General features: G+C 41.7%; 1 protein-coding gene and 1 long non-coding RNA gene across 3 annotated transcripts in view; one reads left to right on the forward strand and one right to left on the reverse strand.

Annotated features, from left to right (window-relative positions):
• Positions 1-100: 100 nt before the first annotated feature.
• LOC118969378 (uncharacterized) lies at positions 101-24,122 on the reverse strand. The gene is made up of 3 exons (XR_005057312.2): positions 24,038-24,122; positions 9,265-9,407; positions 101-1,170 (listed from the first exon to the last, which is right to left on the reverse strand). It is a non-coding gene; the product is annotated as an uncharacterized lncRNA (long non-coding RNA).
• Positions 3,871-24,593, forward strand: part of ANXA13 (annexin A13) — a 47,393-nt gene continuing 26,670 nt past the window's right edge. Inside the window, exons 1-3 of one of the 2 annotated variants that reach the window (XM_017680308.3) lie at positions 3,887-3,966; positions 5,094-5,216; positions 24,059-24,134. In XM_017680308.3, the coding sequence (XP_017535797.2) occupies positions 3,952-3,966; positions 5,094-5,216; positions 24,059-24,134 (214 nt within the window). In that variant the 5' untranslated portion in view covers positions 3,887-3,951. Of the gene's footprint in view, positions 3,967-5,093; positions 5,217-24,058; positions 24,135-24,593 lie in introns of both variants that reach the window. The other variant, XM_037003639.2, reaches the window with a different exon arrangement.

Below are 24,593 nucleotides of genomic sequence, written 5' to 3' on the forward strand. Positions count from 1 at the left end.
GTGTGCTTTTGTTATTTTAATGAATATGGTATAGCTACAAAATAATCTGAAATACCTGTGGTTTAATATCATACAACATATTTTCCCAAAGTATTTTTGAATCAAAAGTTTATTAAATACAAATTACACAGCACAGTGCATTTGCTGTAAGAATCACAGCAACTGACACTTTTTGTTTTGTTTTGTTTTAACATATTAGTTTCCTAAGGCTGCTGTAACAATGTACTACAAATTTGGTGGCTTAACACAACAGAAATCTATGATCTCACAATTCTGGAGGCTAGAAGCCAAAATCACAGAGTTGGCAGGGCTGTTCTCTCTCTGAAACCTGTAGAGGAGACTCCTTCCCCTCCCTTTTCCTGCATTTGGGGGTGGCCATCTGTCCATGGCATTTGTTGGCTTGCACCTAAAGCACTCCAGTCTCTGCCTCTGTCATCACACAGCCTTCTCCCTATGTATGTCTGTTTTCACCTGGTGTTTTCCTGTTTTTATAAGGACACCACAATACCATCTTAACTTGGTTACATCTAGAAAGACTATTTCCAAATAAAGTCACATTCACTGGTACTGAAGGTTAGGACCTCCACATGGCTTTTGGGGGGATACAATTTAAAGCATAACGGACATGTAACAATTTTGAAGTGTTGGAAACTTAACCTTGGTGGGCAGCACAGAAGGAAAGGCTTTCTTTGGCAAGATCAATTTATGATTTGTTATTGAGACTCATAAGGTTAGAAGGATTTTCAAATGTTGGCTGGAATCATCATTTTGTGAACCACCAGAATCTGAGAGATGTAAATAAACAGGCTCAATTTAGTAAAGGAAGATATTATGCAGCACCTGAAATAACTTATATCACTAAATATTTATAATGACACAAGACAAAACAACTCTCCCATCCCTGTTCTGTGAGGTCTGCTTACTCTTCTCTCCCAGGAAGTCCCTCTCCTCTCCCCTCTACACCTCCACACGTGACCGCCTCCCAGAAATCACAGGAAACCCTCTTCCTTTCCCACTGCTGCTGCTTGGAATCATCCCGGCCACCTTCCTACAGAAGCATCCAGCTGGGGAAGGAGAAAAGGAGATGACACCAGGCATGGTTCTGATTCTGTCAAATCCAAACTTGATGTAGGCAAATATAAGTAATCAAGAGGTGGGTATGGTGAGAATCTAGAAAAATAAAAAGGCATGTCAGTTTCTTACTTGGTTTCTAAGCTTTAAATCATTCACCTCCCTGGAGCCATAAACTATATCTCTTCTTTACGCATTTCCTGAGCCCTGGAACAGAACTTATCTTCACCTGAGCACTGCCTGTCAAATTGCCCTGTTCCTCCTGAACTTTGAGCTTTAGCAGCCTGGAGTGGGAGAGGAAGGCAGGGTGGAGAGATCTCACTGATCAAGGGTTCTGGGAGGGGTTAGTGATGCAGAGGTTGGTTCCAAAACCAGAGGTGTGGCAGGACGATCTGGCCCTGAGAAACCTGGCGCTGGGAGAGGGAGGCCATGGGCTACAGAGCACAGACTAGACACCAAAGGCAAAATAATAGCGAATGGTCAAGCATTAGTTATTATTTTAACTCACCTTGTCTTCTCCCCCATTTTCCATCAGTTTCAGAAGGAGAGTTTTGTCTTATTTACCACTGTATCTCCAGCTCTCATCCTTCTGCCCGGCACACACTAGATTCCAGTCTCTTTGGCCATCTTTCATTTCCTTCAATTTACAAGCTATTTTCCTATTTCTGAGTCTTAGCACAGACTAAGAACCTCTGACCTGGAATGCTTTCTCTTTCCAAATGATGGGCTCCTTTTCACCCTTTGATTCACAGCTTAAATGTTAGCTCCTTGATGAGCTCTATCTCTATTTAAGGTAAACTGCGCGCACGCACACACACGCGCGCGCGCGCGCACCCACACACACACACACACACACACACAGGATAGCCTCTCTCACAGTAGGTGTCTTACATGTTTATTTTCTTCACAGCCCATACAACAATTTGTAATGGTTTATCTCTTGTATACCTCCTCCACTCGACTACATTCTAGGAAGAAATTCATATCCATATCCATCTTGTTCACTCTTATAATCTGAGCAATTAGCACATCCAAGACACTCAGTAGATAAAAGGTTAAAGAACAAGCACATTAATATAATCAAGCAAAATTTAATAAGCCTATCAGAATTTTAATATTATGTTACATGGGAACTTAGCATAAAATAAAGATAGCATCTTAGACCAGAAGAGAAAGACAAATTATTTAGTAACTATCTAGGCTTGATTGAATAACCAAAACTAAAGCTGAATCTATTCCTTCCTTACTCCATATCAAAATCAATTCCAAATGGATCAAAGATGTAAGTCTTAAAAAATTAAGCCATTAAAGAACTTGAAGAAAATGTACAAGAAATTTTAATCATCTTAATGCAGAGATGTTTTTCTAAGCAAGCCAAAGAAGAAAACACTGATATATTTAAATAGATAAAAACTAAAACTTTCTTCACTCACACATATACACTCAAAACACTCAGAGACAAAAGACAACAAATTGGGGAAAAAGAATTGTTACACTTGACAAAGACCTAGATTTCATTATAATAAAATGTTGTTACAAATAAATAATGAAAAGACTAATAACTCAAAATAAAAATAAAGAATATAAGCAGACTACAGATGAGGTTCTGCAAAGGGCTTTTAAGGAATAGGATATATAACTTTAAGAATATCAAAAGAGAAATGTAAATTAAACAGTGAGATAACCATTTTTCATCTCTGAAATTGGCAGAAATGAAAAACTTTGGTGATGTTTATTGTTGGCACTAATGAGCACTGGCATATTGTCATGGGGGGTATACATTTTGTGTTTTGAAAGTCAGCTCCATGGGTGAGCTGGTCTTTGAGAGTGGTTCAGGTACTTTTATGTCTGTGCAGAGGACAACTGGGCAATATCTATTGGAATTTTAAATGCACATACTCTTCAGCCAGCAATTGCATTCTAGGATTTTATTCTACAGATAAACATGCATGCATATTCAAAGATGCATAAATGGAGATATTCATGCAAAAGACCAAAGAATGAACTCATGAAATAAGGTTTGATTCATACTCATAATAGACTACCATGAAGCCACAGAAACAGAAATGTGCCAATGTCATGACTCTACAGCAAATGAAGCATACAAGTCATGGAACAGAATGCATTGTAGAAACCTATTTGTTAAGAAAAAACAGGCTAGAGGTAGACACACAGATGACAGATGATAGATAGATAGATAGATAGATAAACAGAGAGACAGATATACAGACAAACATGGCTGTGTATGTGTACCATTTCTAGAACGACTCATAAGAAACCACTGTGAGCAGGGACTGAGATGCCAGAAACTTACTTTTCCTGTACTTTTTCATATTCTTAGAAAAAAAATTTTACCATCTGCACATACTACTTTTTTACATTAAAAGCTAACTAAATTATAAAAATGTTAGTATAACTTAATGTAGCCCTCAGAAAGATTCTCTCTGTAATAATAATAGTGATGCTAGTAAAATAGTAAGATTTTTCAGTCTTATTGGTTAGGGCTTTTATTATTGCAAGGCATATAATTTGAAATGAGCACTCTAAATAAAAGAGGAATAACTCTTTCAATAACCCACAAGTGAGACAGGTTTAGCCCTTAGTTGTGAATAAGTTATTTGACTTAAGAACCCTACACTTGATTTATTAATAAGTATTTTATTTTTTAAGGATGGCCTACCAGTGTAACTTGGGCAGGTTAAGCTCATTTGTAGCTATTGCCACGCCCTACCCCATCCCTCACAATGTATTCAAATTCAATAACAAAAGTTACTTATTAAACTCAAAAGATATCATGCCCTGGGAAATCCATTATAAACTTGGCATTTAGGACAACTGATCTCTTAATGAAATACAGACAACTATCTCAGAAAAACGAAAATGGGCAATCGTCATGTAAGTATTACCTTTGGGAATCAAAGTTTTAATTTTGGGTGGCATGCAAAATAATTTAAACAATGAATTCATGATTCTATTTTATATTTTATCATTGTGATCACTCCCTTATTGCTGGTTTTCACAACAGCTACCATACTTTTAAAACGCATTTGGAATATACTTTTTTTTCCCATTAGTCATAAATCTCTCAGGAGGGGCTAAAGAAAATTGTTTAAAACAAGGTAGTAAACAATGCCTTGCACAGAGTAAATTTGTTAAGATGTATTTGTGTAAAGTTTGATTAAAGCTATTTGTAGCAAAGTTGCACAAAACTTCATAGACTATGTCTATCAGAGAGTTTTGTGAAGAAAAAAGGTTCATGTCACAAATATCAGTAGACAGAGTTAAAATTACTTCAATCCATTTAACTTGAATTGAAAGATGAAAGTATTCTGGTATTATTTCTAAACAGCACCAAACATCCAGAGATCTGCAATGCAAATATCCATAAAATGGATTCAATATTTCACTTTATTCTGAAATGTTTAGGCTCATGTGACTAGCCTATCTATTAACTATTAGTGACTAAACACAAACACACTCTCATTTGGAACCAACTAAGCACAGGCAGGTTGGAGTTAAATCTTAATTTTTTTACATTGAAAAAAATGTACATCTAAAGCTGCTGCAGTAAGAATTTTAATAAGGTTTTGCTATACCTACTATAGCTTCCCACAGTGAGAATATTTATTGTGTGTATGCTAGGGGTAAGAAAATAAAACCACCAGAATTTTCTGTAGACTTTAACTTTGTTTAAAAGGTTTTTGCCTTGGCTGTAAATTAAACTTGCACTCAAGGGTTGCAAACCTACAGATACCTTCTTCGGAGAGGTGTTATTTTTTAAGTCATCTGTAAATAACGCTTTTATGCTAGCCAAGATTGTGAACCTTCCACTCAGAGAAACTGAAACCTACTTTTAAAATACTTTTGATAGATGTAGGGGACTTCAGGAATAGCAAATGGCCTTCGGTCTGGGCCTTAGCAGTTTAGGAAGACATTTGTGTCCCTTGAAAACCAGCCCCATAGGGCAGCCGGCTTTTGTGACTGGTCTAGGATTTTTATTCATTTCTTTTTAGAATCCTCAGAGCCAGTCTTACTCCCTCTCAGAAGGCAGTCAACAGTTGCCCAAAGGGGACACCCTACCCTCGGCAGGCGTGCAGCCTCTCAGCCACCCTTCAGGGAGCGGAGAGCCAGAGCCCCAGCAGTCTGTAAGCACTTTATTTTCCCTCTGAATCATAGGAATGAGCAGGCTATCTCGCGGGCCCAGTACCACTCACCAATGATTTGTCATATTTCCAGTCTGAAAATGCCATCATCAGGCATTACATCCAAGCAGGGAAATCTTTCCCTGGCAAATGTTTGTTACAATACTTGGAGCTAATGTAAAATGTAATCTAGCTACTCAGTTTACTTTCCCAACAGTGCCTTAGAAGGGAAAGCAGGATGCCACGATATGTCTGCTATGACATTTTAGAAAATACTAATGGAATTTAATATGTGCGCAAGGAATGAATAGATTTTCAGACTGTGTTTCTAAATAAGTAAATGCAAAACCTTTTTAAAGCACAAAAAGTTGTCCCGGCAGAGACTTATATTATTTGCATTAGAAAGTGACTTATGCTTGTAGCTTTGAAGCTCCTACAAAACCAAAACAAATTTACAAAATTAAATACTAGAAAAATACTAGTATTTTATATGCAAAGGTATATTATTGACTTAGTATAATAGATGATGTTATTTTGTTGAGATTAAATGACTGGGATCAATGTAAAAATGGTCCTGGAACAGTGTAAAAATGGTCCTGATTTACTATAATATGGTTTTGAGTTGCAGCATGTTTAAATATGAAGTGGTGTGTGACTTCTTAGTTTTCCTATCATGTTTCTCTATCCAAATTACTTAGAAACTTCTGTTTGTAAGACTCCCTGTAATCCAATCGGGTCTTCTCTTGGCTAAAATGCATCATTAAACCTCCCTCTGTTCTCTGTCTATTTACCACTAGCCTTCAACAATAAAAGCATTGGCATACATATAATCACACATTATAGAAACACAGATGCAGGCATTGAAATCACGTGCTAGCTCTTGGTCATTCTGATGATCCAATATGCTTTGTATTAGATTTGAAGTTATTATCAGCATTAAATACACTATTTAAAAAGCCTACTAGAAAAGTTTTGAATCCCTGACACTTATGTCCCCAGACAAGGTTCCACAGGTAATTATCTGACAAACATTGCTCTACAGCCAATAGAATTTTAGCCAGGAAATTACATTTTCCAAGGCACTGTGATATAGAATCCTAGACAATTCTGAAAACTTAAAATTACCTTTTTGCTTTGTTCTTTCCCCCAATGCTTTTGCCATCATTAATGATTTTTTTTGAACTGAAGAGTGTTTGTGACTAACCCATTTGAAGCAGTCATAACTGAGATACTGGGTTATTATCATTTGCTACACCATCCAATGTTCAAAGAATTTGCTTACCCTGGGGGACATATCCTTGGGCTCAATAAGCTTTGGGCACAGATAGAAAAACAACATCCACAGAAAAATCTGCTTATGTTTAGCTCGACTCCTATTCTGTTGTGTGGGTTGTTTTCAAGAGAATCACTACCTACAGGCAAAGAATTCAAATCAATAGTGAGATTACTTTGCCATAGGAGAGTGGCTATAGGGTAGGGGCAGAGCAATAGGGAGGGAGCCAGATTTAGGGGAGCCATTAAAGAATGTAGAAATGATCACAAACTCAAGGGGATTAATGATTTCTGGAAAATTATTTTCAAGACTAATGAACAGGAGCTAAAAAAGGATGAGAGCCTTATTACTCAAAGAGTGGTCCCTGGACAAGTCACAACAACCAGGTTGCTTGGGTGCTTGTTAGACATGTAGAATCTCAGGCCAACACAAACCTGAGGAATCAGAATCTGCATTTTCACAAGACCCTCAAGTGATTCCAACGCACATTAACGTCCAAGAAGCATAGGACTGGGAACAAGCGCTCAACCTTGGCTGCACACTGGAAACATCTCAGGATTTGTAAAAGCCACTAATGCCTGAGTCCCACTGCCAGGAAGTCTGAATTAATTGCTCTAATGGTTGGCCTGGGCACTGGGGTTTACAGAAGCCCCCAGGTGATGCTCATATAGAGTTTGAGAAACACTGATCTGAAGCACATCAGATCAGATCAGCACACTGCTGACAAAAGCAGGTGTCATTGTGAGTGCCCATACTGACAACCAACTTGTAAATGTCAGAACATCTGTTCAGCGATCTGCCACAGTGTTTGTGAATGTGCCGTTTATGACTTGCTATGCCAATATTGAGCTAACATAACTATTGCCTAAAATGGAGAACAGTTTGGGACTTGCAGTAGGCAAGCACCAGGTGAGCTCAGAGGAAGATACATCAGGAACTCCTGGGAGCACTGCGACAGGTGGGGAATAGGTGCAGTTATCTGAGCACAGAAGGGCAGCTGGAGGCAGGCAAAAAAAGGTGACTGGAAAATTGAGATAAAGTAAGTATGGTTTTGAATGAGCATGTGCATTAAACTGCGATCCCCAAACTCACATAATCACAGTGAACCCCAAGCAGAAACCAGCTTAGACCCACTTAGACTATGCAGGCATAACTCTCCTATCCCAGTTAGCTAGTCCTCCAGAACACCACCATGAGTGTAAGAGGAAACAAAAAGGGTCTCCAAAGGCAAAACATAACATGCACTAAAAGCATGCCTTCTTTATTTAAAAAAACAAGTCTCCCATTGAAAGTCTAGCTATGTTTTAGACACAATTACACAATCTTGGCTTAGGAGTTTCTTGTCTATGGTAAATAAAAAGCAGTCATTTTGAAGAGGTGAAAACAAAGGCTGCCAAGGGCAAATACACTGGCAGAGGAAGAATATGCAGATTGAAAACCTGACACAAGAACTCTAAAGCCACAGGAGCCTGCGGCCACCTGGCATAGGGATGCAATCCAGTGTATCTCTGCTCCATCTCACAGAGACAAGAACCAAATTCCCAGGAGTGATGGGCATAACTGAAGGCTTACAGGGGGCCTTCCAAAATGAAGCCAATGATGATAACCGACATTTTTCAAGTACTTGCTAGACTGAGCTGTTCTAAGGGCATGGGCTGTGGTCCATGAAATCTGAGCCCTTCATTCTCCCAAGCACTCCATGTGTGTGCCCTTTAGTCCTCGCCACAATTCTGCAAGGAAAATACTAGCATTATTCCCCTTTTAAGTCTGGGAAAAGTGAAGAAAAGAGAGGCTAGGTAATTTGTGCTAGGTTGCACATCTAGTAAGAGGTCAAACATGGATTTGGATTTAGGAAGAAGTTCTTCACACCATGCCTTCTAAAACTATTGAATTGGATCATCCTCTCTCTCCTCTTTACCCCCATCTCAGAGTTTCCTCCTTTTTGCACCCCCTGCCCCCTGGCACACACACACCTTGAGCTGGATTAGGGGCTCTTTAGTGCTTCCACAACACTCTGTAACACCACCACTCCTCTCCCAGTGATTTGAGAACTGTCTGTTTATACATCTGCCCCGTGCTGTACTGGCGGCTCCCTAGGGGTAGGACTGTGTCTTGTTCATCTTAACATCACCATTACTGGTACAATGCTGGCACATAACAAGCACTCAATAAAAGTTTGATGAATTCATTACCTTTTCTAAATGAGCCTTAATCAAACCAGTGTTTCACTCACTTGGGGTCCAAATCCCCCAGTCCCACTCCCAAGCCAATGAGTGGGTAAGATCCTGGTATCTTTATCTTTGTAAACTCCCCAAATGATTCTAATGTACCCAAAGTTGAAAACTCTGGATCTAATGCCAGGTATTCCTCAAGTGCAAAAATGTACCTGAATGTAGCCCCCAGTCCAGCATCACTGGTATAACCTGGATCTTGTTAGGAATGCAGATCATTGGGACCCACTCCAGATCTCCTGAATCAGAAACTCTGGGGGTAGGGCCCAGCAACTGCAGCCGAACCAGCTCTCCGGGTGATTCTGATGTTCGCTGAAGTTTGAGAATCAACGTTGAAGCAAAAGCTTCTCACAGGCCTAGGCTAGAGCTAGTGCCCCAGCTTTGACTATGACCCTCTCTCATCACTCAGCCTCAGAGACGCCCAGATAATGGCATTTCAAGCCTACTTTGCTACACAGCCACCTCCCCAGACTCTCACACCAAATGCAACCCAGAGAACTGCCCATTCTGCCCACTCCTCCCCCCGGGCCAGGCTGTGCTCTCTCACCTCACCCCCTAGAGCTGTTCACGGAAAGGCAGCTGCGAAGCGTCCCTCTGCCAGCGGAGAGGAGGGAAGCCACTCTCATCCTTTTAGTCAGGTCAACACATTCTTCCAGAGAAACTACCATGAGCCAGCGACTGTTTGAGACTCTATAGATAAAAAGAGGAATAAGATAAAAACAAAAGCAAAAAACAGCCTACAGTCCATGCCCTCAAAATAGCTCAGAGTCTAGCAAGTGAGGCGAAGAAATAAATAATTATAATGATATGTGATGGATGCACTAACAGAACCATATCCAGTTAAACCAAGTTCAGAAATTGCATAGAGGAGGGAGTGAGCCTATGCGGGAGAAACGAGTGGAAGAGGATTCATAAGCGGAGAAGGGCATTCCTTGCAGCACAGGAGTACATGTAGAGAGGAACAAGCAGGCTTGGGCCACTGCCAGGTGCAGCTCTAGCCCCGCCAAGGCACCTAACACATCATGCGACAGTTGCCTGCACCACTGCTATTATCTCTCCATGGCAATTGCAGGCACCGCATCGTCCTCATTGCTGTATCTTGGGCTTCATATGTAACAGGTGCACCGTAGAAAAATCAATGAACAGGGACCAATTACAGGAGCGAGATTAGGGCACAGGGGAAGACCCAAAGGCCCTTTGTGCTATGCAGAGTGTGTTGGTTTCCTAGGGCTAATGTGCAAAGTACCACAAACTGGGAAGCTTGAAATAACAGAAATTTGTTCTCTCAAAGTTCTGGAGACTAGGAGTTGGAAGTCAAGGTGTTAGCTGGGCCACATTCCCTCTGCAGGCTGCAAGGAAAACCTTTCTTGCTTTGTTCAGCTTCTGCTAGGCTCAGGCATCACAGTCCTTGGCCCCTGGCAGGATATCCCTAATCTCTGCCTCCATCTTCACATGGCCTTCTCCTTGTGTGTGTCTCCGTTTTCTCCTCTTCTTATAGGGGTGCCAGTCATTGATTTAAAACCCACAGTATATCCAGGATGATCTCATCCAGAGATTCTTAACTAATTGCATCTGCAAAGATCCTTCTTTCTAAATAAAGTCACATTCTGAGGCTCTGAGTAGACATGAATTCTGGGGGGACACCATTCAACCTACTACACTGAGGGAATTGGGTTTTATTACCTTAGAGCACAAACCTCAGTTTTTAAACTTTGCACATCATATTCTTCTGGAAGGCTTGTTTGAAGAGAGCTGGGCCCTACCCCCAGAGTGTCTGATTCAGTAGGCAGTTCAGAGTGGAGCCCTAAAATGTGCGTTTCTCACACATTTCCTGGTGATGCTGCTGGTCCAGGGACCCACGTTTGAGAACCAATACCTCAGGCACTAGAGAAGCCCTAATCAGTCTCAGCCAAGGGAATGACTGCACTACAGAGGGAGCAAGCTGGAGGTTGGAGGCCAAAGTTTTAGACAGAAACATCACCAAAGACAAGTAAAGCACTTGAGAGGCAGTGGCCCTGGAGAGAGATGTTGAACCCCTGCCCCCAACTAAAACAGTGACAATGGACTTGGAGAGAGGCAGCCAGATTGGAGGGTCAAATTGACATAACTTGCTGGCTGATTGGATTTGGTAGGTGAGGGCCAAGGAAGACTACAGAGTAGCCCACAGATCACTCACCAGGTGGGTGGTGGTACATCCTGGGAATAAGGCAAAGCAGAGCTTTGCAAGGTGAGAGAATGAGTTTGGTCTGGGAACTGCTGAGGTGAGATCTCTGCAGCATTCCCAGGTCATTTTTATTAATATTAATATGATTACTACTACTCCTGGCACTATTATTGGATGAACTGAAATAGAAAGAGAATGAAGACTTGAAGATAAGCTAGAAGGGCCGTAAAATAATTTACCCTTCAGATGATGGGGGTTTGGAAAGTTGTGGCAGGAAAAGGATGATTAAAATGTTAAGAATTTTAAAGAATGATTAATAGGTTTGGATCCAATGCATATTTAGACTCTCCTACCTGGGGAAAGAATAGCACTCATTGTTTTTATTCTGATTGAGACAGAAATTTGCTCAAAGCAAAATTAGCTATTTCTTCTAGTTTCCTTTTCAGCAAATCAGAACTTGTTCACATGCCATTAGTTATGACCTCCACACAGGACCACTCGATGCTGTAATGGCTCAGCTCAGCCCCCAGTACTTTCTCTGTTCAGTGCCATCTGCCCATGATCACTGACCCTTGAGGATCCCAGAGAACTAGCTTCTTTTCCTCCTGGAGCAATGACTCCCAGGTTAATACTCTCACTGTATTGGTGGTAAAAACGGCCTTTGGCAGTAGAAGGAAATGGATGATTCTTTTCTAATGAGGAAAGCGCTTTATTTTTCATTACTCTTGAAGGTGTGGTTCCCTTCACGGTTGAGAAATAGCCATCATCTCCCACAACCACCTTATCCTCCAAGTTCACTTTTGTTGATGCCACACAGCAGTAACTGGATATCTGGTGGTTTAACACTCTTCGAGGTCTCTAACTCCCAAAACAATCTTTGGACAACCTCAAAGTAGACAGTCATTTTCCCCAGGACACAAACTCTTAGACGACACATGTTATTCAGCCTCAAGCAGAAACTCCAAGTTGTCCAGCCCCACACAGTGCTAAAGACTGAGCCCCTGAGCAGGAGTCGGCCACGGTCCCCAGCTGCGGCTCTGGCCAGGTGAGGCTGTGAGGCCTACAGTTGTGATGCAGACAAAGAGGCAGGGGGTGATGACAGGCTTCTCACTTGGGACGAACTTTAACTCAAATTCTTCCTGCTAGTTACCTTAGCCCAGGACTCATCTTTCAGATGTGTCACCTGGGTTTCTTGGACTTAAAGAAAGACAGACATCATGGTCTGCATGTAATCTTCCCTTTTATGTAACCACAGCAATGTGCTCTTTGTACTTGAGAACCTTGCTTTAGTCAGATCTACGTGCCATTTAGCACCAGAAGCTCAGCCTTTCTAACACCTTGTAAGGTAACATGATGACAGAATTGTTATAACCATTACATCAGGGTTGCAAGCCCTGAGTACATTAGCTCTTGGCACTGTTGACATTTGGGGCTAGATCATTCTTTGTTGTGAGGGGCTTTCCTGTGCCTTGCAGGATGTTTAGCAAAATCCCTGGCCTCTGTGAGTAGATACCAGTAGCCCTCCCCTGTTTGTGGCAACCAAACATGTCTCTAGACGTTGCCAAATGTCTCCGGGGAAGCATCAGACACAGACACCAGGGAGAGCAAAAGTAGGGGGCAGGAGAGGTCCCCACATGCTGCTATCTGGCTCGATTCCCACCAACCACTTAGCCTCCCTGCCCCTCTGGCCCAGGCTTTCCCTCATGCCGACTCATCCTGAAGACTGACAGCAGCAGCTGAGAGGCAGTGATTTTCCCCGAGAAGGTGTTAGCCCATTAGCAATTTCTAATGGCTAGTGTGCAAAGAGCTTCTCTGCAGAAACCCTCAGGAATGAGGCTGCCAAGCTGCTTTCCTACCTGGGTGAAAGGTGTTCACCTGAAAAGACACTGCCCGGAACAATCACGAGTCAATCTGTTCACCTCTCCCATTTGGGTATCGCCCTGAGAAGGACTACCGCACTCAGTCTCCCTATTCCAGAGCTCAGTACATGCAGGCCAGTCATACTGCTTGCACTTGAGGGAGTACACAGTCAGCACCTTCAGGAGTGATGGCGTCTACCACTCTAGGGCACTAGATATTGAGGAGTCTCAAGGTCAGATCTCCCTGCTCCTGCCCAACCCTGTATTCACCTTTGATAGGTAAATATCAGACCAACATCTGTAACTCAGAGGGCATAGCCTAAGAAAGTATATCTTTCCTGGAAATGACTTAACTAAACCAATTTTCACTAAAAGGTGTTTTTTTAAATGCCAATGTATAAATAATCCCAAATTTAGGTCATTTCTTTAATCTAAGAAGTTTCACTCATTTTTCAGAACATGCAGTCTGAATATGTAAGTCAGATCAAGAACTGATTCAAGTGGGTGTTTTTTCTATTTTCAGCCTTATTTGCCAAATGATATGAACATTCCTACCTGCTTAGATTGATGGCCACTTAATTCATACATGTCACTTTAAAATGGCATCTGTGAAAGGACGGATCAGTAACAACAAACAGCTGCACGTGTCCTCAGCACCCTTCTAGGATCGAGAAGAACTCAGGCCTCTAACACACTTCCCTAGCTCTCTTCTGGATAGACTTCTAAAGTGGGTCCAAGTGGGAAGAGGATCTAGGAATGGAGGAATCAGTTTTTCTATTATATTAGTCAGTGTGACTATGGAGAATCCTAATTAAAATGGAGGAATAATTACATGGTAAAAGACCAAATATTCTTGTAGGATTGAAACTGTGCTTAAGTATACCCAACACAGTACACTGCAATATATGCTTTTTCTACTTAGTAGTTTTACTTTTTTGCTCTGATAAGCCTTTAAGTGGATTTTCATTTACAACCAAAAAAGCAAGACTTTTATCAAATTTATTATCCCAAGGGAAATATGACTGAGAAACAATCACCTTAATGAAACAACATACCACTAATCACCCAAGATTCATTTTAAAGATGTGAATGGTCCCTCTGTTGTATTTCAAATTGCCCATCAATGTCTACTGAACATGTCTAGGGAAATGTTACCAGGATATTTTCTGGCTCTGAATTCGTAAACTTTAATAATACAATTTGTACTAACTGGTTTCAAAGTACAAATGAGTAATCAGTTAAGGTAAAAGAACATTGTCTGAAAGAGAAAGGAGTCCAAATTTTTCCATAAGCAAATAAGAGACCCTGGACAGATGACTTAACAACCAGGCCTTAGTTTACCTACAAAATGAGGGGATTGGATACATTCAAGGTTTCCCAAACTTAAGTATGACTTTCATGAATATTGCCAAATATGTGTGCTACCTGTTCTACTAATAGTTCTATTAACTGTTTTCTTTAAATCCACTTATCTTTCTGACACAAATAAATTTAACTTAATAAGAAACTTTATATTGATACTGTAAATAGGAAGTCAATATCAGTTGATATAAATGTAGATAACTAAATGGAAGCAAAAGGAATGTATTAAATTCTAACTAAATACTGTTGTCAGCTGAAGACTCAGATCCTGTCACCTGTTTTCTGATAAAAAGTCCTTTTTGCATGACATAGAGAAGGTGTTGGCAAAATAACTATTCAGGACTTGTGGAACCACATAACCTCTGTTACAACTGCTCAACTCTGCCATTGAAGTGTGAAAGCAGCCACTGACTAAATGTATTGGAGAGGGCTGGCTATGTTCCAATAAAACTTTATTTATAAAAACAGGCAGTAAGTGAGAATCTGCCCACCCTCTATGATTTGCCAATCACTGTGTTGGAGGAGTGTGAAAGACATACATACCATCACCAGGCAACTCAGTCAGAAGAACCGAGAGAATTTTTAAAGGAATTATTTTCCTGGTTGGAAGTCCAATGGGCTTTAATACCTTCAGGTTCCACTAAACCATTTTGAGAAACCTGGGTTGAATTTCTACCCTAAGAATCTATAATGAACCTCTTCCCTTTATCTTTTGCTGCTTGGATAAAGTCTAGGATTTCTAACCTGTAATACCATCGATTCATTTTTAAGTTGTCTTTCTCATTCACTGGGATGTTCATGGGAAAGTTTTTTAACTTTGTTAGGCCAGTGGTTCTCAACCCTGGTTGCACATTAGAATTATCTGGAGAGTTTTTAAAAATACCTGTTCTTAATATATACCTATATCTCAGAGATTCTGATTTAAAAGGACCAGTTGGGTCTCAGTCATTTGTGTATTTTAAAACACCTCAAATGAATCTGATGTGTACCCAAGGTTGATGAGCTACTCATCTATGTTTTGCCCAGGGCCTCTTCTTCAGAGTCCATTATTTCCTTCATAGGTCTTAATTCTAAGAGCCTCAAACCCTATTCACCTCCTCAAACTGTTTCAGACCTGAAAGGTTTCAGGTCTTCACTTTCATTTGTGTTTCCTGTGATTTCTCCAAGGGAGCTCTGATTGAGCTCTCCCAGATATACTGGTTAAGTATACTGTTTCTCTTCTCATTCTCTCTGCTTCATCACCCTAGAAAGCTTGACATCATTAACAACTCAAGATGTCTTCCTGGATGGTTTCTCTCCCTTTCCTCTCTCCCACTATTGCCACTGACCCCTGATACTGATACAAACTGGAATCTGAGTTTGTATCTGACAGAATCTGAGTCTTCAGCTGACAACAGTATTTAGTTAGAATTTAATACATTCCTTTACAAAGAGGTAAAGGGAAAGGGATGTGGTATATTCTGTAACATATAAAGAAAGAAGATTCTTTCTCCTCTGGAAGGGAATAGAAATGCCTCATTGCTGCAGAGAAGAGTTGCTTCACCAAATTCAAATAAGCTTCCATTTTTAAATCAAATTACTTGTTTTATGGGTTGTTTTTTTTTGTGTGTGTGAAGTTGTATGATTTCTTTATATATTTTGGATATCAGCCCCTTATGGTATATGTCATTTGCAAATATATTGTCCCATACAGTAGGTGGCCTTTTTGTTTTGTTAGTGGTTTCCTTTGCTGTGCAGAAACTTTTTAGTTTGATTTTTGCTTTTGTTTTCCTTGCCTGGGGAAACAGACATATCTAGAAAAAAGTATACTAATGCCAATGTTCAAGAGTATACTGCCTATGTTTTCTTCTAGGAGTTTTGTAGTTTCAGGTCATATATTTAGGTTCTAAATCCATTTTAAGTTTATTTTTGCTTATGGTATAAGACAATGATCTAGTTTCATTCTTTTGCATGGAGCTGTTCATATGGAAGTAACCTAAAGGTCCACTGATAGATGAATGGATAAAAAAGATGTGGTAAATATACAATGGAACAATACTCAGCCATAAAAAATGAAAATTTTCCATTTGTGTCAACATGGATCACCTAGAGTGTATATGCTAAGTGAAGTAAGTCAGACAGGAAGAAACAAACAGCATATGATCTCACTTTGATGTGGAATCTAAGAAACAAAATAAACTAAAACACAAAACAAAAATAGACTTATAGACACAAAGAACAGACTGATGGTTGCCATAGGGGAGGAGAATGGGGGGAGGGGTGGAATAGGTAAAAGGGGAAAATTTAGTGAGAATGTCTGATATCTTGATTTCAGTAATGGTTATATGCATGTACACACATGTTGAAATTCACTGAGCTTGTACACTAAGATTTGTGCATTTTATTGTATGTACCTCAATTAAAAAACAAACAAATGAGTTTCTATTAATATGTAAACATTTACCAAGTACCTATAATGTACCAGGCATTGTGATAGGTGCTGGATATATGACTATGAATATGATGTGGCTCTTGTTCTCAAGAGGTTTACCGTCCAGGGAAGGAGATAGACTAGTGAATGAGTATAATAACGTAACTTAAGGGGAATCTAATAGAAATCTCTAGAGTGGAGTGTAAGCACAAAAGTGTGTGGTGTGCAAGAAAATGTCTCCCAGGGGGAAAACAAAAAAGCGAATTTGTGGCATTTTCCAATTTCAAGATACAAATATTTCCACCATGGCTGATTTCAAGTTACCAACACAACCTCACTGAACACAGAGTTGGGAATAGATGCCCACAACTCACACTTGCAAGCTTGCAAAGTCAGCTCCAGCTTGGGTGACCAACCATCCTGATTCACCTGGACCTGCCCCAGGTTTAACATAAAGTGTTCCACATCCCAGATTGCCTTAGCCCCCACATATCACTGACAGAAAATCCTCAGTTCTTCCCCGGAGGTTCAGGAATGGCTTCAGAGAGGAGATGAGATGTCAGCAAATTCATTTAAACAGATACATTCTGCACCGTTGTCAATGGAGTCAATGGCAGGCACCAAGTGTTTAAGCAATGAAGGAGCACCAGGCTGTGTGCTGTTTATCCCCAAGTTCCTTTGGCCCTCGAGGACTCAGGAAGTTACAGTGGAAATCTGCTTGTAGCCCCCTCCCTCTTCTTCCCTTCCCTGACACGGATGGGCTCCTTCTGAATAAGACAAGTCTGCAGTCAATTTACATAGGTTCTGTCCGGTAGGGAGAAGAGACATGTTAGCTATGGAAATGTTTGACTGTTTATCAGGCTGTTAGCAGTCATCCAAAATAAGTAAATGCATTAGAAACCTTGGCCGTCCTGCTAGCCTCATGCCTTTTTCAGTCTTCGAAATGCCTCTGCTACAATTCACACCCACCCACCCCTGGCACACTGGTCCCTTAGCTATGATCCTTCCACTACTCAGAGGGCAAGATGTTTTAGGAAAGGGGAAACTGGAAGGTTTGGGGTGAGATGGAGGAGGAGGAGGAGAAAGTGTCCTGAGAGCCTGCTGGAAAGGGCAGAAAAGCCAGTTTCTCCCCCATCACCTCTGGACCATTATCATGAAATCTCCCTGCCCAGATCACTCCCATTGTCCTTTTCATACAGCTTTATTTACATGGAATTGATACATAAGATTATGTAAGTTTAAGAGGCCTGGTGTATTGATTTGGTACACTTATATATTGCAAAATGATTACCACCACAACCTTAGCTAACACCCAAATTATGACAAACAATTACTGTTTCTTTCTTGTGGTGAGAACATTTAAGGTCTACTCTCCTAGCAACTCTCAAGTATGTGATACAATATTATTAACTATAATCACTATACTGTGCATTAGATCCCCAGAATTTATTCACCTTTTAACTAGAAGCTTATACCATTTGGTCAACACCTCTTCTTTCCCCTCACCACCCAAACCCTGGTAACCACCATTCTGATCTCTGTGTCTGAGTTTAGCTTTTTTGATTCCATGTATAAGGGTGTCATACAGTATTTGTCCTGTTCTGTCTGACTTATTTCACGTAACATAATGCCCTCAAGCTCCATCCATGTTGTTGCAAATGACAGGACTTCCTTTTCTTGTGGCTGCAAATATTCCATTGTGTGTGTATATATGACATATATGTGTGTGTGTATACCTATATATATGTATTATAACACATCTTTGTTATCCATTCATCTGTTGATGGACACAGGTTGTTTCTATCCAGGCTATTGTGAATAATGAATCGCATTGTCTTATTTCATCTCTCCAAGATTCTGCTGCGGAAGGCAGGTATTAGTCCCAATTAACAGATGAGAACCAGAAACCAGATTCCGTTTGACTCAGAAGGAATACCTAGAAGCAGAATCTGACAATAAGGTCTCCTTGGAGCATACATTTTGCCCACGGGGAGAGGCTGTCTGTTTTGCCTTGCAAATAGTGAGAACTGGCCTTCATTTTTCATTTCACTTCCTGTTGTCCCATCATCTAGAACATTTATTGATTCCACAGCTAGGAAAGGGGTTCTCGGCGCTTCCCTGCTCAGAGAACAAACTGCAGGTCTCAACTGGTATTTTTGTTCAAGACCAAAGTTCTAAAAGTCAGACTGAGCTTATCTCCCGTTAAATTAAAAAAAAATAATTTTGACAGGGACAAAAAATTGGTTAATGAGAAATCAATAGTGGAGTTTCTGGATCCAGATTGTGTAGTTTCAAACTCCATCACTTACTAGCTGTGTGACCTTGGACAAGTTATTAACCTTCCTGTGTTTGGATTTACTCATCTGTAAAATAGGAGGTCATAATACCCACCTCAGATGGTTGTTGTGAGGACTCAATGAGGTATTATATGTAAGTTGTTTGGATGAGTGCCCGACCCATAGTAAATGTGTTATATTTTGCCACCATTCTTGATTTTAAGTGTTTCTCCCTTAAGTTTCTCTTAAACTCTTAGCCCCTGCTACTACTTATCTGTAAGTACAAAATGGTTTCCGAGTTAGCTGCCACACAAAGCACCATGCCAGGGGCTCATTCAACACTCCGTTGGAATCAGGTCAAGATGTCAGGATAAAAATGACAACAAGTACTCACCATGTGCGAAGCACCCTGCCAAGCACTTTTGATGCCCACAAGACGTAGGGACTAAAATTTCCATTCATCAGATGGGAAAACAGACTTAGAAAGAAAAAAAAGCATCATGCCAGGTTCAAGGGCAGATATATGAGCACACACATGTAGGGTAGATGGTTCCATAATGATCTTAAAATCTACTCAAAAGGACTTTAGCCCAAACTGCCAACACTGGCTTGAGGTACCATCAGCTGGCAGGGGCAGGGGCTGTTGCTCATGCTGGGAAGTCAGGTGTGTCTGGGGCTCTCCCTGGCACAACCCTCCCCTGCCTCCATTTCGCTCCTCATAATAAGCCTGGTTCTAATGCCGGCCCTCTTCTTTAATCTCCAGATTTCATGTCAGCTCAGGCAGCAGCCCTCATTAGATCAGGGTACAATGAGCCCTCTGGCCTCTGCCCCCCAGCACTTCCTCAGAGCCCTCCTGTCGCAGAGCCTGGCTGCCAAGCACAACCACTGTCAAATATTTACTGAGCAGACTGCAGCAAGCCAAGGCTTCCGGGAATACTGGAAAGAACAATCGAAATGCCACTCCCGTTACATTCTAATAATACTTAAGAGTTTACAAATGACCCTTACATCCTTATGTCACTGAGCATCCTACCTCCTACGTGCCATCAACGGAGTGCTTCCTGTAACCGGTGCTGCGCTGTCGCACCCAAACCTCATGCTACCCCATGAGCAGGAGCACCTGCCCTTTAAAGATGAGACAACAAAGGCTCAGAGAGATGGGTCAGCTTGCCCCAAGTTGTACACCCAGCAAGGGGCAAAACATGAGAGAACACAGTAGGTCTGACTCCCAAGTCCACACTATGTCATTACGTCTACTTTAGATCAATCACGCTTATTCCGCAGTAGCACAGGGATAGGTCGTAGGAAGCACACATGTATACAGACACAACAAGTATCATGGAATAGGGTCTCCCTGGAATGTCCTTCCCCCACCTCTGCCCCTCCTTATTTTGCTTGCCTAGCTACTGCTCATCCTTCAAGAACCAGCACAAATAGCAACTTCTCCACAAAAGTTCCTCTTTCTCTTCTCAGCTATTTGCATCCAAAGTGCTTAGCACATCATAGTACAATTGTCATTGATTTATTTCGATGTTTATTTGTCTGGGACAAGTACTGCACTTCATAGATCATTGAGTCCCTCTCACCTAGAGTAGTGCTTGCCACGCAATAGATCTTCAGTACCTGTCTGTTGAAGGAAGGGGAGGGAGAAAAGGGAAGAAGGAAGAGGGGAAAGAAAGATAAGGGAAGAGACGAAGCTGGGAGGGAGGGTGGACCTGTTTGGAGGAGAACCTAATTTGCCAGCTACATATTGCTTTTTAATTACTTCATATGTCTCTCATGAGACAGTATATTCTTATTATCCAGGCTGATGGTATTCAAATAGAAAATCAGTCACCAGGACTGATGAGTAGGAGTCCGTCATACTTAATCTGAGTATACTTAAGGCAGGGTCCTGAAAAATTCTGGTTACTATATAATGCATAGGGCAACCAATTTGCAAAACATATCCCTCAGCTAACATTTTTACAAATTCCATTCCCAGAGTTTGCTGCAAACTGGAGGAAGTTTTCTTTCAAATGTTCCCTTTCAATCACAAGAGCTAAGCCTTCCTTGAATTGCACTGACATAGAAGCCTTTGGTCAGGTGTCTATTTCTCCACTCCAGCTTGGGGTATCAGCGGCTGATTCAAGAGCCAGCCTTCCTCCTGGGCAGCCGATGTGAAGTTGGCTTGTCCCTGAGTCATTTCAGAGTGGGTGTTTTCAACATGCTTTCTGCCCAGGTGACACTCCCTCCTAGGCTCATGTATCTCACTTTGTTTTCTATACCTCCTCCCTCCAGAAAAATGGGTAATTTGTTTCCTTGTTTTAGATGCAGGATATGTATATCTTACAAACTTGTTGAATCAAAAAAGGCAGAATTGGAACCTATTTCACTATAAGACAAAAACCAAGAGATGGCCCAAAGATGCAGAAAAGGACTAGCATTTCTGTTGCTCCTCTATACATCTGGCACTTGAAACGTTATCTCACATAAGTCTCAACTCTTACAAGGCAGACACTGCCCCCATTTTACAGATGAGGAAATGATGGTTTAGAGGTTAATGGCCCAAGTTCACATAACTTCAAAGGGGTAGAACCACATTCAAACTCGGACTCATGTGGGCTCAAAGCCCAGACTCATGTAATCATTTTCATCAACATGTAACATCTTGTCTTTTTTATGTGTCTCCTGAATGTCATTGCAAATGCTGTTAACTTAGCAAATCAAAGCAAAACAAAGCGAAACATAGAAAGGAATATGCTGTGCTGCGTCTATTACGTCTTATAGCTGAAAGTGAGTGGAACATCCTTGTATTAGTCTGAACCCTCACAAATGTCTGTCTCCATCCTGGAGTCCCAGACACCCCCATTTTGTGTCTGACTCACATTCCTGCAACTGCTTTTTGTGGAAGCTCTGTGCAGTGGCCTCAGGTTTCAAAAACAAAATCTCCCAATTAGTAAACAGGCCCTAGGCCCCAAAGTCAGCTGCCTGGCCCACTAACAATGAACAATTGATGTGGAATGTCTGCTCCATATACATTCCGGAGAAGTTTGTTACTGGCTCCTCAGAACCCTCCAGGGGCAGCCTCTGTATCAACGCTGGGCCCTGCTGATGAATACATCCATTGTGGAGGCAGGCCCAGCCACGCAGCAGGGAGAACTCCTAGCAGACTGTTTTCTTTCCCCACTTAAAAAAAAAAAAAACCACATCACATGATTCCTTCCCTTGGACATCAAAGCGCCTGCTGTTATGAGAAACAAGACCGAATTCCTTTGCGTTAGGAAAGATAACCAACATGACTAAGAGCAGTTCCTAGTGGTTCCTAGAAGGATCCAGGGGAAGGTGACCTCCATCTGCCCTGCTGAGGGTCATGCATCCGACAGAGACTTTTAAGCCAGATTATTTGTTAGGCAAAAAAGAAAAAAATTAAGTCTCAATGTCATCTTTCTTCCTAACATGGGGTACAACACTCTCCCACTGCACCCCCACAGCCCCCAGATATCACTGTTATTTAGAACACTCAGGTACTCATTTTTCAGCCTTGGGGAAGCAAACTGAACATGTTCAGAGGGTTCTTTCCCACCCCTTCATTCCCGTAACTGTGTGATGTTTGTATCATGGAACCACCTTTCTAAAACAGTAAGGGGCTGAAAGGGGCTGAGGGCAGGCAGGACTGTCCGGCACACCTGACAGCTGGACAGTCCTGGTTCGAGCCCTGCCTGAGACTCAGCTGTTGCCTGGCCAGCAGCTCTTAAACAAGTCTCCATGTGACTTCTGCAAGCACCTGGCAGCATCTTTGCGCAACTAAGGAAAAAGTGTCCCTTTGGGGGAGAAGCATCCTTGCCAGCACAGGGCTCGGCAAGTGTAGCCCAGCTGGAGCCCAGCTCCTCTGTCATGCAGCCAAGGCCTCAGGCAGGGCACAGCCTCCACAGCCACTCACGGAGCTCTGAGTCTCTGTTCTGATTTATCACCTGTGACAGACAGTATGTGTCCCACCAAACTGCCTACTCTGATAAGGCTAAGGAGGTGTGTCAAGCAGTTTTTGAATCCGCCTGTTAATAGGAGACTTCTGCTGCTCTGGGTCAGTTCCTCCGTGCCTCCAAAACCCTCCATAGCACATCCCATGAAAAGAAAGGCACTGTTTCCTCCTTTGAGATTGCCATTCCCACACCCCCACACTCAGAGAACCACCCTTGTCAGAATTTGATCAAAAAGCAGGGCCGGCTTCCTACGTGGGCAGCCTGGGCAGCCACACAGAACTCTCTGGCGCAGAAAGGCCTCACACTTGTGTTAATGCTCTGATGGTACCAGCTTGATATTCTTAATCATTTCTAACAAGGAGCCCTACATTTTCATTTTGTACCAAGCCCTGCAATTATGTTGCTGGTCCAGCCAATAAGCCCTCTGAAGTGCCAGAAAGCTTTCTCATACCATACAGAAGATTTGGAAAGGAAAATGAGATATGCCATCCCTCTGCTAAACATAAAGGCCCCAGTCATAACTAGAGCATAAGGCCGGATGGTGCACGGGAACTAAGAGCGTGGGCTTTAGGATGCAAACTGAACTGGGGGCAGTCCTGCAGTGGGCAAGACCTCATGCAAAGTTATTTTAGGTCAGTGGACAGCAAATAATAATAATATTGACTTGGTAACCATGGACAAATAAGTGTATGTATTCTACCAATGATTGACGTATGAGAAACATTAGTTAGTATATAAATAAAACGTTGTCTCCCCAAGGAGCTGTAAAAACCAGTAACTCTGCTATTGCCGATGCACATGGTATCTCTGGAAAACTATTATATCTCTCACTGTGTGGATGTCAAAGCTTTAGCCCAGGTCACCAAGGGGATCTGTAGTAAGATCCCAGAACCCTTAGCTTCGGGCTGGCAATACCTATTCCCTAGACATACTTGTGTCTCATGGCAAAAGCGGAGAGTCAGCAACCCAGCACACTGGCCCACTGTCTTACTCTGTTTCAGAGATGATCACACAAAGGTAGGGTTGATGTGAAAATTGCTCACCCCAGAGTTGGCCAGGCTGATAGTCCTTGAGAACAGAGGGGCCCATTCTCCGTGGCCATCCAAGCCCAGCTGGCTCCAAGGAGTACCAGCCATCTCTCTGGGGCTAGAGTTTCCCCAGCTGATCTCCACATGTACCCATGTGTATAGTGGCAGCTGGTCCCTCATTTGCATGACTACTTTGTCCTACAATTGGTTACTAATTTCAGCCAGAGATAACTCATGAAGGCCTATATTGTCCACTCACCTTTTCAATTATTTTCTCCAGGCCAAAGTGAGAAGTCATCAGGGTTTTGATGCAGATCGAGATGCCAAAACGCTGAACAAAGCCTGCAAAGGAATGGGTATGAAAGATTTTTTGTTTATTTACTTTTGAAGTTGATTAAATTTGATTTCATGCCCAACTTTCCCATGATCTTCAGAAGATAACCTCTCACTTATCTTGTGCATTCCAAGATAACTCAAGCTGATTACTTCATAAGTTCTCTTTATAAAAGATCCCAAAGTTATAATCAGATCCTAATGCTTTTCAGAATTCAATATAATAGTTAGAAATTTGATATTATGACATTTAGTTTGACCTTGAAGTAGAAGAAACTTCATGAGAAGTGTACCGCATACAATCCTAATGTCATGTAAATCCATCTGGGTTCATGGGAGGTGGTGGGGAACTGGGTCTAATGAGAGCTGAGTTAGAGAACTGGGAGCTGCATCTAGAAGAGACCACATGAGCATAAACCATGGCCAAGGTCAAGAATCAGAGGTCAAAAGTGAAGGAGCTGTGTACATCCAGGCCTAAGAGT

This window comes from Manis javanica, chromosome 2 (genome assembly GCF_040802235.1).
Source record: "Manis javanica isolate MJ-LG chromosome 2, MJ_LKY, whole genome shotgun sequence".
NCBI lineage: Eukaryota > Metazoa > Chordata > Mammalia > Pholidota > Manidae > Manis > Manis javanica.